Here is a 13272-nt window from a genome sequence, read left to right as displayed (position 1 = left end):
AGCTGCAGTCAGGATCCAGGATTTATGAGGCACACCCTTGTTCTTGAGTATTTGGCCAAAGTTTGGTCTCATTGCCTTCTCACACATAAGTTCTGTGGGGAAACAGCATGAGCCGTTTTATCCATGTCAGGTCCATCAGTCTGGATCCATCTGGTGGCAATGGAATGTGGGCTCTGTTCTCAGCTGTACCTTTGTCCTATTTGCTTAGGTTATCTATTTTGAAATCTATCTATTTTTGTGTCCTGCCCACTGTAAACTATGGCCTCATTCCTATGGATCTGGCTTCTCTGCCTGCCAGATTTTTCCCCTATGTCTTGGCCCAGAGAAGAGTTATTGGTTTGGAAAATACTTGTAGTCCAAACAGAAAAATTCTCATGATTTTTTTTCTAGTTTAGGGGTTATATTCTATAGGGGGAAAGCCTCCCTTCAGATAGTCTATATTCACTTTCATGCATATTCTGTTTTTAGCATGTAATTCAGTCAAGAGGTTTTGTCAGCTTTATGGCCATGAGGTAAGATACTTCCAATAAACATATAAGCATATGTGTAATTTCTTAGTGTCTGTCTAGGATGAAAATAGTTCCTAAGAGGAAAAGGATTGTGTAGCATGGGCTTCTTTTGTAGACTGGTATTGTGCCGTTCCCCTTGTGGATTGCATCAGTCATGTGCAGTTCCCTGTATCTACTCTGTAGAAAAACATGGTCACAGTTTGGGCTCCAGACAGACATGACATGGCTTTCCAGAACAGAAAATACCAAATGAAAGCACCTCATGCATTTGCACTAGGTTAAGCATACCTGTTGGGTCAGCTCAGGAGGAACTGCATACGAAGGATCCACATTGCAGAGTGTCCTTGGGTTTCATTGTAACTGGTATCAAACATCAACATTCAGTTGTAACAGAAACATTGATAGCAGGAGATTTACACAGTGTCAATCTACATAGTTACTGAGCTTGTTAAAATTGACAAATTTGGTTGAAATTAACAAAGAAATTGTAATCTGGAATGATTGTAGTGTCGTCTCTAAATATTCCTCAACCAAGCATTTGTTGAGCCATAAACTGCTAGAATTGTCACTTTTCTACTAATTACATGCCTTCTAATTCAGTTTTTATTGGTTTTCTTGTTTGCTGAAAAGAATAATTTTTTCTACAGCTTCTGATATTTTTAGGATAATTTTGTACTACAGATAGATTTGAAGCTCAGGAACTAACTTCAGTTTGTTCCCTGCCCCCAGATAGTGTCGCAGCTTGAAACCCAGATTGCTAAACTGACAGAGACGCTGGAGACACAGGCTGTGTTGCACAAAGAGGCCTTGACAAGGACCAGAAAAGCAGAGAGCAATGCGGAGACACTTCATGATCAAGTGATGCGTCTGGAAGGGGAGCTGGTGTCTGGGGACATGATAAGAGATGCTTTGAAGCTTGAGAAGCAAAAAGTAATAGCTTTTTTTGTATAGGAGGGGCACAAGACAAACTAGAGTCTTGAACTGAACAAATCTGAATTCATGGTGTGTTAATTTAATTTTCACGCATTATGGTATACATGTTACATTCTACTAGCATTATATCAGGTTTGGTGCAGTTACTTGATAACTCAGCATGGTTAGGATAGCAGGAGAAGGCAACTGTTTCTTCTTAATCAGGATCATACCTTACTGCAAGGCAGTGGAAGGTGGGGGGAACTCTTAGGAAAAGTTGCGAGGGACAGTTTTTACACTTGCCTAGAAAAAAAAGTACATCTTTTCAAGGTTTAGAAATTGCTTTAAAAAGATGCTAAGGGGTTTTAAAATGTCACTTCTGCTGTTAATAAGATGCTGGAATGTGAGACTAGTACTGGCTTGCTGGATAACTGCTTGTGTACCCCAGTACCTTCGTCTTTTAGTAATAAGTTGCACTTATTTTAAAAAAAATGCACACAGATGTCCAACAACGGAAATTCCCTCTATAAAGCAAGAAAGGAGATATATCTGCACAGAGGAAACATCCAGCATGCAAGGGCAGCAGAGAATGAAGTAAAATATATGTCTATATGTAATGAAAGAAGTAGTAGTATTCCCAATGAAGTGTAGTGGATAGAGTGATGGATTAGGACTCTGGAGAACAGGACTTGAATTTGTGCTCAGCCATGGAAACTTGCTGGGGAGTGGAACTAGTAAAGGTAAAGGTTCCCCTTGACATTTTTAGCCCAGTGGTGTCTGACTCTAGGGGACGGTGCTCATCCTGTTTTCAAGCCGTAGAGCCAGCACTTGTCCGAAGACAGTTTCCATTGCCATGTGGCCAGCGTGACTATGGAACGCCGTTTTACCTTCCCACTGAGGTGATACCTATTTATCTATCTTTAAAAGGCTAGTAAGGTTGCTATAAGTTGGTTCCGGCTTGACAGCACCAAACACATACACTGAAATATGCATGCATGTATATATAAGGAAATTGAGAAATAACTGAAAAACAAAGATATTAGACGGATGTATAAGAGGAGTCACAAAGAAAGCGTACTCCTCACTGAGCTAATTTCATGATCAAAACTTGAATGAAATACAGTATGTTTCTCACAATCTATAAGAGCCAGAGTGGCTAGATGATAGATCTGCTTCACAGCTGCAAACCAGATGCCTTTATTGTGGGACCTTATTGAAACAAAGAGACAGATGATACAGGCATTGGAGCCTAGAAAAGATACTTTTTTAGACTATTTCCTCACCCAGAATGGTCAGTGGCTGTTCTCTCTCTCTCTCTCTCTCTCTCTCTCTCTCTCTCTCTCTCTCTCTCCCTCTCCCTCTCCCTCTCCCTCTCCCTCTCCCTCTCTCTCATGTCTCTTGTAACAGAGAGATAGAAGTTGAAGATTAATTAATTTAGTTGTGTTTGGTTTTGGGACACACCGGTCTTTCCAGTTGTAAAACTTTTAAATATATGATATGGAGGCTGCTAGTTTGATCAGCAGTTGTAAGACTGAATCCACGCGACAGAGTGAGATTCTGTCGCTTGTCCCAGCTCCTGCCAACCTAGCAGTTCAAAAGCATGTAAAAATGCAAGTAGATAAATAGGTGCCACCTCGGTGGGAAGGTAATGGCGTTCCATGTCTAGTAGTGCTGGCCACATGACCACAGAAACTGTCTTTGGACAAATGCTGGCTCTATGGCTTGGAAACGAGGATGAGCACTGCGCCCTAGAGTCAAACATGACTGGACTAAATGTCAAGGGGAACCTTTGCCTAGTTTGACCAGCATAAATAGGAATGCTCAGTAATTGAGTGCAGCTTTTAAAAATGCAGAAGTGTCTATCAGTATTTTTTCTACACAAGTTGAGGTCATGTTATACTACCTCCCTCTGACTGAACTTGGCCCTAGTTTCAAAACTGTCTGCTGTACAGAGCACATACCTAGAATATGTTGCTTTTTGAATCGCTTCCTAGAGTTTAGAGAGAGAGAACAACTTACAGGAAGCCAGTTTCCGAAATGAATGGGGGTGTGTGTGACTGCTTGGTCAAAACTCTAAAACGTCTTCCACCTAATAGATGACTCTGTGGCTGCAGCTCTGGGAAGAGACAGGCCATTGTTTCATTGAATCATTTGCTAAAATAAAACACTACTGGTGGCCAGTTGTTTGGGGAAGGCAAGTGTCACACACACCCCCAGTTCCCCTGTTTGTTTTTCTACACACCTAGGTTCCCTTTCGGGCATGACATGTACTTTTCACCCTTTTTCACTCCTGTAATCATTGTATGAACCTGTTTCGGGGGAGAATAATTTGTCCAGGATCTCAGCCTCTTAAACACATTCACATTCCTGTTTCAAAGTAGTTTCTAGAAAAGGAGAAAGTGGTTTTCCTTTTTGAACATATCAAAGTGACATTTTTATCGCCTGTCTCCATTTCTTCCCACATTTTCTGTCTGAAGTATCTTAAGTTTCTGGATCAACTTTCTGAAAAGATGAATGTGGTCAGGGTGGCAGCTGACATTGGATTTGACATGAGATTGGATACAATATTGGCTCGTGTGGAACAATTAGTCAAACTGGAAGGAGATATGTTGACTGAAAATAAGATCATAGCCCGCAATCTCCAAAGAAAGGTAGGAAAAAGAAAGCAGTATTTGAGAATTTTGTGTTTCTTAACAAAGTTCACTATTTGATTGTTTACATCAGTGTTGTGAAGAGTCAAACTAAAACCAGCGAGGTGAGTGGAGGTGGGAATCAAACCCCAGTCAGCCAAGAAACTTGAGCCAATCACAGCCTCTCTTCCTGCTACAGGTGACTCATGAATCAAGCAGGCAATACCATCTTTTGCCATTTGGGAATGAGTTGTTCTCTCCTCTTCTGTCCAGAAACTACTACTGCCCCCTGTATATCTTAAAAGCAGAGATGGGAAACATTTGGTGGTGTTTGGGTTTTTTTGTTTGTTTGTTTGTTTGGACTACAGCTCCCAAAATTCCACAGGCAGGACTATCGCTGGCAAACAAACATTTCCTATCTCCACTCACAGAACAGGTATAAAATAGAGGAACAACCATTGATGTCACCTTGAGTTCCTTCAAGGAAAGGCATGTTTTAACTGAAGGATTACACTAAATAGATAAAATCTGGTTGTCTATGCTTATTTCTTTTTCTGGAATTCAGTTGAAAGCTCAGAAGGAGCAGCTTGAGAACAAAGAGCTCCAGATTAAGCTTTTGCACCAGAAGATAGTTCAGCTGGAAGAAGAGAAGCATGTGCGGACAGCCCTGGCCGTTGAACGAGATGAGGCCAACCTTACTGTCAGGAAGTTACAAAAGAAGGTGGACAGACTTCAGAATGAACTTTCCTTGGCAAGAGAAACAAATACAGATCTTAAGGTTAAATTGGCAGACGCCAATGAACTGAAGGTAGATAACAAGAGTTAACTTTAAAGCTGTATTTGAAAGGGAGAATAAATGCAAGTGGTCTCAACCAGAGCTGTCCTTGTGTCCTCTAGTTCCTTAGCTTCTGTGTTGCTTAAAGACTTGTGTTCTCCAGAATCGTGGATTTCAAATTTTTTTTAAAAAAATGTACATGCATATTAGTCTCCATGGGGGTTGGAATGTTTTGAGCAAAACAGTTAAGTAGTCCCTGAAACTTCTGTGTTCTCTGTTGCCCTTTCAAAGCTGCATTTCTTAAATTAACATAATGATAATGAGCCCTTAATATGTAGTGATATGGGGAGCTCTGAGAAGTTCCTTTTTTTTGGACTGGAAATTCCCCAAATAACATACAGTACTTGAAAGAGCAGCAAATAAGCACTGATCATAGTAAATGGAAGCTTATCCCAGTTCTACTCCTGAACAACCAATTTTTCAAGATTCACTGCTGCTGGCTTTTTTATACTGCACAGTGCAGTATTCAATGAAATTGACTTTTTAATATATAGTTCTTGATTTGTATTTCAAGAAAATATTATGGATACTCTTGAGTAACATACAAATAAGAATTTAAATTATTTCTTTGCTGGTTCATCCTTTATCCTGCATAAAATCAAGTGAGCATAGTCTGATAGAATACGAAGTGCTAGACATTCCACAGTTTCCAAAATTCTTCCTAGTTAAACACTTGTCCTTTAACACTGCCTTCAATGTGAGCATTTTTCTCTAACATCAAAACCGTAGCAGTCGTCCACCTCTGTGGATACCAAATGCCAATCCCGAACATCTGTGTTGTATAAAGTTTGGAAAGATGGCAATGAACCACTGTTAATATTCCTCCTTCTTACCCATCTTCTCTCTCTCTTTTGGCAATATGATGACAGTCCTCATAGGTTAAGAATAGCAAGGACGCTTGTACCTTAAATCAGAGGAGGGCAACACTGGTTTTTCTTGAAGGCAATTTTCTGCCCCTGGGATCCTATTGGGGCCTCATGGACCCCTGGCATTGGGAAAATTTGGGAAAGCATCACTAGAAGTGGTTGAAAATTCTCTTTAGATTTTTAAAAAAAGATATTTTGGAATTTAAAAAACTTTAGGGAGGCCCTGCGTGAATAACTAACTGCTGGTGCAAGTCTCTAAGGGCATTAAATACCCTTTTGCTGGGAAAAGCCATTTTGGAAGGGAAGGGAAGGGAAAGCCAATGAGGCTGGGATCCATATAAAAAGTATCGGGGGAGGTACATGGGGGCCACTCATTTCCCATCCCTGGTTTAAAGGCTAACTATTTCATCATATGCATGTATTGGTTCCACTGTTTTTTTAAAAAAATTTTAATGCTGCCCAGAGTAGACCATTGGTCTAGATGGGTGGGGTAGAAGTCTAATAAATTATTGAATGAATGAATGAATGAATGAATGAATGAATGAATGAATGAATGAATGAATGAATGAATGAATGAATGAATGAATGAATGAATGAATGAATGAATGTTCACTTCAATAAATGATAACTGCAAGGACAAAAACCAATGAAATTGAAGAGGTACAGGACCAAACTACACTAGAGTGTTGCAATCAGCTCCTTTGAACTCTTTTTTTCCGATTAAAAGTAGCAATTTAAGCTCTGATTTAGACAGGAACAGTGAGAGATTTTGTAACTTTTCCTGCACGTAATCTCCGGCTGTCAGAGTATAGCCCTTGAATCAATTACTGAATGGTAGACCCACTGAATCCCATTGATTCAGTGCTGTAATTTGTTCACAGATCAGAACACTGGAGCAGGACAAAACGATAGAAGATCTAAGTAAGTCCCAAGAGAAATTGGAGAAGATGAAGGCAAAAGCTGAGAAGCAGCTGAGTTCTGTTAAGTCTGAGTTGCATGTTCTAGAACATGAAGCAAAGGAGAATAAAGAGAAGGCCAAAAACATGTTGGGATCTGTTACCAGTGAGCTGAACACAGTTAAATCTGCTTTAGAGGAAGTAGTGAAAAGAAAGAAACAGGTTTGTGCCAGAACGAGTAAGTAACTATATCTGAAGCAATTTTGTTTGCAACCTTATACAGTATAGGTTCAGAATACTTTGCAAGTTGTGCTGGTCTTTCGAGTGTGCCAATAGTTTCATTTCAAAGAAGACTGGATAGTTTTTTGTTGCAGGACATAAAAGCACTCATGTTGTTCCCTAGCAAAAACCTAGTTTGTCATCGCTCTTTCCTTTAGATCCACCTGTCAACCCACCTAGGTATTCTTCCTCTCCCTTCACCCACCCATCTGCTCTCTGTTGTGATAAACACTTCCCTCCCTTCACCTGCTTCTGTACACTTTTTTCTTCTCCTACCCAGATGATTTCCCCCCTCCTCACCCTCTGATCTTTCTCTTTTCTTCTTCTTCATTCTCTCCCACTTGTCCTATTTTTTTTCTTACCTGCTGGTCTCCTCTCTCACAAGGCTTGGTCAGCCTGTTCCTTACTCATCTCTCCTCTCACCTAAGAGAGATTCTTTATTTGGTTCTTGCAGTATATCCTTATGCTTCAGTAAATGCCCTCAAGTCTCTTAGATCTACTTTATGCACTTCCCCCACCCCCACCCCCATTTTCTTCCCCTACCCCCCATTTCCCCTCAAACAGACCCATTTTCAGTAGCTTATCTTGGCCTCCTTCCCTATAAGGGACAATTCTGGTGAAGCATGGAGCTCTTCTCTTGCCTCTAAAGACCTCTCTCTGTCACACTGCCATTGCCAAAATAGCTCTTGGTCTTAGCATACTAAGAAGAAGGTTATGAGAAGCAACAGTCTCCTTGTGAAGCAGAAGCACCTGCTGTTCTGTTGGAGTAGAAACATTAGGTTTGTAACTGGCACTTTATTCCGTAACAATCATATCTTTATGCATATTCTTCAGAACTTGTTATTAGTTAAAAACAAGAATATTGCAATCTGTTGCATCAAATGTCACTGATTTTAATAAGACCATATTAAAGAGCACTCGAGAACTGTAAGTATACGAAATATGACCTTTAGAACACAATGAACCACAAACAAAGATCTGAACATATTTTGACATCACTTTATATGGTGCAGTGAGGTGAATAATCTTTAATGTATGACTTCAGTATAAATTAGATAGAACTTCAGATTTGTTTCCCTCTGTTTTGACTAAATTTTGCTTTTTTCCAAGTTTTTGCATCTTTGGCACAAAGTAGGCAATTGCGGTTGGCTTTCTTCCTCTTACGAGGAGCAAAGGAAATCTAAGTGGATGTTTATCCATCTGTCTTTCTTACTATCCATATATCTCCTAGTTTGTATTGAAGTACCACTTCAGATTGCTAGGGGCAGGGATGTGCTAGTATTCCTTAATAGAGTTCCAGACAGAATCAAAAAAGCTGAAGAAACGTCCACTTAGAAAACTGGATGCAAAGGGATAGGGCACTAACATATTAATTACTTAAATCTATTCATTTCCTGCCTTTGTATATTTATACAGATCATTCATCCACATACATACCCAAGGCAGCTGAGATAGCAAAGAATAAAATGCAATATTGAATGGAAAATAAATTCAAAAATCCTTCGCACTTGTGCATAGGATTTATTATTTTCTATTCCATCGGGTATTGTGTTCATTTAAGAAAACAGCTATTAAAAACACTATCTTATAATTTAGAGGTCTTTTGTGGATTATGACATAGCTATATCTCATAGCAATTACTTCTATTGCAGGCATTTTTAATTTTTTCAAACTCTCAGACAACAAGATGTTCTAAAAAGAAAAAGGAAAAAAGAAAGAAATATCCCAACTCAGCTGAGGCAGAAAGAGAGAGAACTTTCAATGGTCAAGGAGCCATCGCTGCCTCTTGGGATCCTGGAAGTCTGTCTTTCTCTGAACTCTCTATTTTCACCCCCAGAACCTCTTTTTCATACCATCAAAACCGTTTTTGGCCTAAAATTTTGCACCCATCGGTTCATGTCTATTGTGGTCCTGGAATCTGGAATTCTCCTTACCAATTTTTTAATTGCTTTTATTATGTTTGGTTGTGTTTGCTGCCCAGAGTAGTAGCTTTGCTACTAGGTGGGCAGGACAAACAAACAAATATATGCTGTCCTCTGAAGATGCCGGCCACAGAAACTGGCGAAACGTTAGGAAGAACAACCTTCAGAACACAGCCAAAGAACCTGAAAAACCCACAACAACCAAACAAATAAATTACTATTTTTGCTGCAGAAGACTTGATGGTGGTGGCATGGTTGGCGATTTCAGATCACTCTTGTTCCCCACAAATCCTGTTTTAGGACCAGGAAACTTTCCACAGCCATAAGCAGTCTTGAGGGCTGTTCTTTGTCTACCTCTGAGTTGATATAGAAGAATACAGATGCACACACTGTGTGCAATGTGATTGTATACCGTAAGTCTCTCATTGATGCCTTTTGGGCAATGTAGGTCTGATGCTGGGACTCTCCTCCCATATGTGACCCATTTAAAAAAACACCTCAATATAACAGCCTTTTTAACCATGATGTACACCTTTTTGGCTCAAAATGCACTTCATTTAATACCCTTTGGAATAAATGGTAGCAAGCATTCCTTTAAATGTTTTCTTTAAAAGATACGTATCTGAAGTTAGCTAATCAGTCATTTGTAGTGTACACTTTTGTTTGTCATGTCACATCCAACCCTAACTGGGTTTTCAAGGTCTGCAAAATATTTAAGTGGTTTTACAAGGACCACCCTCCCCAACAAATTTCCATGGCAGAGCTAGTATTTGAACCCAGATCCCAGTCCCTGACTTTATCCACTACACCACACTAATAATGCAGAACAACATGCCTTCCTCTGATTTATAAGGGTAGAATAACCATCTCATGCAGTAGAATTACCCTCTAATATTGCAAGGTAGTATTCTGTTAAAATACTATGTAATAATATAGAACATTATGCTTTTAATACTAGATTTGGAAAAGCATGAATAAAATACTTAAGAGATTTTCATTATGTATGGATGACTGGTGTAATAAAGGGATTCCAGCCAGCTGAGACTTCCACCTAATCTCTTACCAAGGCATTTATAAATGAGATTAATGCAAATCAGTGACTACAGAAAATTCTGTTCCAGCTCCAACTACCAGCAGAAATGCTGAGTGCAGCTTTGATCCATTGTTTATTTTCAGCTGATCCATTGTTTATTTCTGTGTTAATGTAGATCTAATCAAATAATAAAACAAAGACAAAACAAAATTCTGGTTTGGGCAATATCTTCATTGGATCACTAAAAAGTGACAAATAAAGCGAGCTTTCAGATTCTCCAGAGCTCTTCATCAGGTGAAGGGTGGGATAATAAAAAGTTTGAAAAATGGGCCAGATATGATGGAAGTCAGGCTGCCAACAAACCAAGACATTTTAGATTCCTCAGGATATAGAGGTGAGGAAGGTGTCAATTTACAGGCTGTCCTCTCTCTGGAAACAAAAGCATAGTTTGGCCACCTAAGAACTGCCAGATGTTTTGGGTGAGACTACAGATTCCTTGGTAGGCTTGGATTCAAAAAAGTGAAGCAATGATTGTGTTCAACACCATTTTATGCCATTTTTGTCCAGCTAGGAGTTCTAGTGAATCTGAAAGCTCATCTTATTTGCAGATTTTTAATGGTACCATAAATCCAGGACCTAATTTCTTTGGATGTACTACATGGCCACTTTTTCCTATATACTTTTTAAAAAGTTACATAGAGAAGTAGCAAATAAATAAACAGATAAATCCAAAATATGTCTTTACAAACCTTTTTTTAAGTCACGCTTTGCTAAGCAGGCCATATTTTTCTAACCCCCATCTTGACTTGTTTGGTTTCTTTGCCAGCTTGTTTCTGAGATTTTTATCCTTTGCCTTGAGTGCCGATTCACTTTCCAGGACACCTTACCAAAAACAATAAAAACCTTGCTATTGTCATACCCAATCATTACCACAGGCAGTTCAAAACAAGATAAACAAGTAAATTGACACAAAAGGTAAAAGCATCTATTGTTATGAAATTTAAAATATCTTAGAAGAGTTTTAAAATGTGGAAAACAAACAAAAATGTCTTCTGCTGGAAACTGAGATGACTATAGGCTCCTCATATTCTTTCCTGCAGGAGAGCATTTCACAGGCAGGGCACTACCATCGAAAAACTAACTGTTACCCACTGTGTTTCAGGTGGAAGAAGACCTTCAGACACAAGATCTCAATGAATGTACTGGCTGGGAGAGGAGAAGATACAATACTTGAATTATGATATATTTTTTCCTTTTGCTTTCACAGCTGACAGACTTCAGGGAAATAGTTTCTCGGATGGTGGGACTCAATATTGCCACCGCCAGTCTTCCTGACTATGAAATAATTACTCGCCTAGAGAGGCTGATTCAGTCTCATCAGCATCCCTTTGTTCCTTGTGTGTGCTTCCAAGACATGCCACTGAGACAAGATGGAGCACTACAACTTCTCCACTGAAAGCTTCCTCTTTGCATCAGTGACAAAGGCTGTGGAGTTTTTTGTTGTTGTTGTTGTTGTTGTTGTTTTCTCTTTGCCAGTGTAAAAATTCCAAACTTTCAGTCCAAAGCTCTGGAGTTAAAATATATACCGTCCACAGTATAAAAGCTTTTGAATAATGTCAGCACTATTTTAAAGAAGATGAACATTGCCTACCAAATAAATGTATCTTAATAACGAAGGCTTTCACACCCGGGATCCAATGGTTGTTGCAGGTTTTTCAGGCTGTCTGGCCGTATTCTTGAGGACAGAGTTCTGACTCCTGTCCTCTGAAGATGCCAACCACAGAGACTGGTGAAATGTTAGGAAGAAAAACCTCAAGAATACGGCCAGACAGCCCAAAAAACCTACAACTATCTTAATAACCTTCAATTTTTTTTACAACTGAAAAGCTTCTATGCTCATCAGCAAAAACTCAAATAGCGGTGTTATGATTGTAATCCAGGAGCAAGGAGCTCTACTCACAGACTTTCCCTAAGCCCAGTTTTGACAAAGTCTTTCCTCAGATCTTTCTGCCAGAGCTCACCCGACTATTAGGGGAGGCTTTTCAAGGGGCCTTTAGGAGGCTCCATCGGGCAGGAGAAGATGGGAAAGTCCCACCTCCCATGTATGTTTCATAGGATCCAAGACTTGTGTGTCAATGCACTTATTTTGCAAAACAAAAGATAAGGTTACTACTCAAGTAATTAGCATTAATCCGTTAGCCAGTTCAACACATTGATACCAAAGCTTTGCAACTTGCATTTCTTCCCAAAATTCTTTCTGATGAACGTGCTTCACTATTTCTCTCATATCAACTATGTGAATATTCACAATATTTGCTTTTCTTATGGAAGAGTACTAGCATTGGTCGGTATCTATCTAAAACAAACAAAAATAAGTCTAACATGAACAAAGTTCAGAAGGTTTATTGAACTATGACATGCAATTAGCTGCCTGATGAAAGCAAAACCTTATGATCTTTTTTTATTTTGGACAGAGAAAAATATAGTAGCATGGCAGCAATTTTCTTAGAGCACATTAGTATTACTTAAACTTTCCTTTGAGATTTTCCACATAGCAATTTTAATCAAGATTTATTAATACCTTCTACACAAGTAAAGGCTGAATTTATCATATACATAGATTCAGCCAGAATAAATAATTATGATGTGTATGTCTGGATGAGAAAAGGCAGAGAATCAATCTGTGTTTTGTAAGAATTACTTACTGTTTTACTACCACTACAGATTCTTGACAAATTGTAAAATGTGGTATTTCAGTAATCAGTATATAAAATTATTTTTGTGTTACTGAATTAATTTTACTTTAGTTCAGCTTTGGACTACAGGAACTAGTGCTCAGTATTGAATATATATTTTAAATATATAAAATACCCTCAAAGCCAGCAGACAGAGAGGCTTCAGGTAAGCAAAATGTTATTTTTGAAGCTATACCCCAAAACATTCTTCATACTGTACTAAATCAGGGGGAACTGCTTCAGGCTATTTCACAGAACAAACTGAGGTACTCCCGATAAGGTTCCAGCTATCTGATTTGCTTGTGGGTTGCACTATTTCAAACAACGTTTTCTTTCCCCATTCACTAAAGATATCCACCTTTTTCTCAAGAAAAACTCAATTGCCCTAAACAAATTATTTTGTGGACTACTCAAAATTAGTAAAGCTTCTTTTTGACTTCAAAACAATGTACTGGCATCAAAAAGAAGCAGGATGTCTAGTATTTCTAGGTACAATGCTTGGTTGCAAACATACTTCAGTTTCTGGACCTCAGCTGCCTCCTCCACAAGGCACAAGAGGTGGGAGGAACACTCCTTGTTCACAACTATCAGACACAGGATATCTTGCTTCCCAGGTGAAAAGACAAGATGGCACCCAGTGGTATAGCGTGTGTTG

General features: G+C 39.1%; 1 protein-coding gene across 20 annotated transcripts in view; it reads left to right on the top strand.

Annotated features, from left to right (window-relative positions):
* Positions 1 to 12674, top strand: part of CCDC170 (coiled-coil domain containing 170) — a 67315-nt gene extending 54641 nt beyond the window's left edge. For 19 of the 20 annotated variants that reach the window (XM_072995301.2, XM_072995290.2, XM_072995283.2 and 16 more), the window contains 5 exons: positions 1239 to 1439; positions 3899 to 4072; positions 4617 to 4859; positions 6634 to 6870; positions 8580 to 12674. In XM_072995301.2, the coding sequence (XP_072851402.2) occupies positions 1239 to 1439; positions 3899 to 4072; positions 4617 to 4859; positions 6634 to 6870; positions 8580 to 9062 (1338 nt within the window). In that variant the 3' untranslated portion in view covers positions 9063 to 12674. The remainder of the gene's footprint in view (positions 1 to 1238; positions 1440 to 3898; positions 4073 to 4616; positions 4860 to 6633; positions 6871 to 8579) is intronic. The other variant, XM_072995340.2, reaches the window with a different exon arrangement.
* Positions 12675 to 13272: the final 598 nt, after the last annotated feature.

Source organism: Pogona vitticeps, chromosome 1, assembly GCF_051106095.1.
Source record: "Pogona vitticeps strain Pit_001003342236 chromosome 1, PviZW2.1, whole genome shotgun sequence".
Classification (NCBI taxonomy): Eukaryota; Metazoa; Chordata; class Lepidosauria; order Squamata; family Agamidae; genus Pogona; species Pogona vitticeps.
The sequence above is the reverse complement of the archived record's forward strand: the minus strand, read 5'-3'. Positions and strand labels throughout refer to the sequence as shown.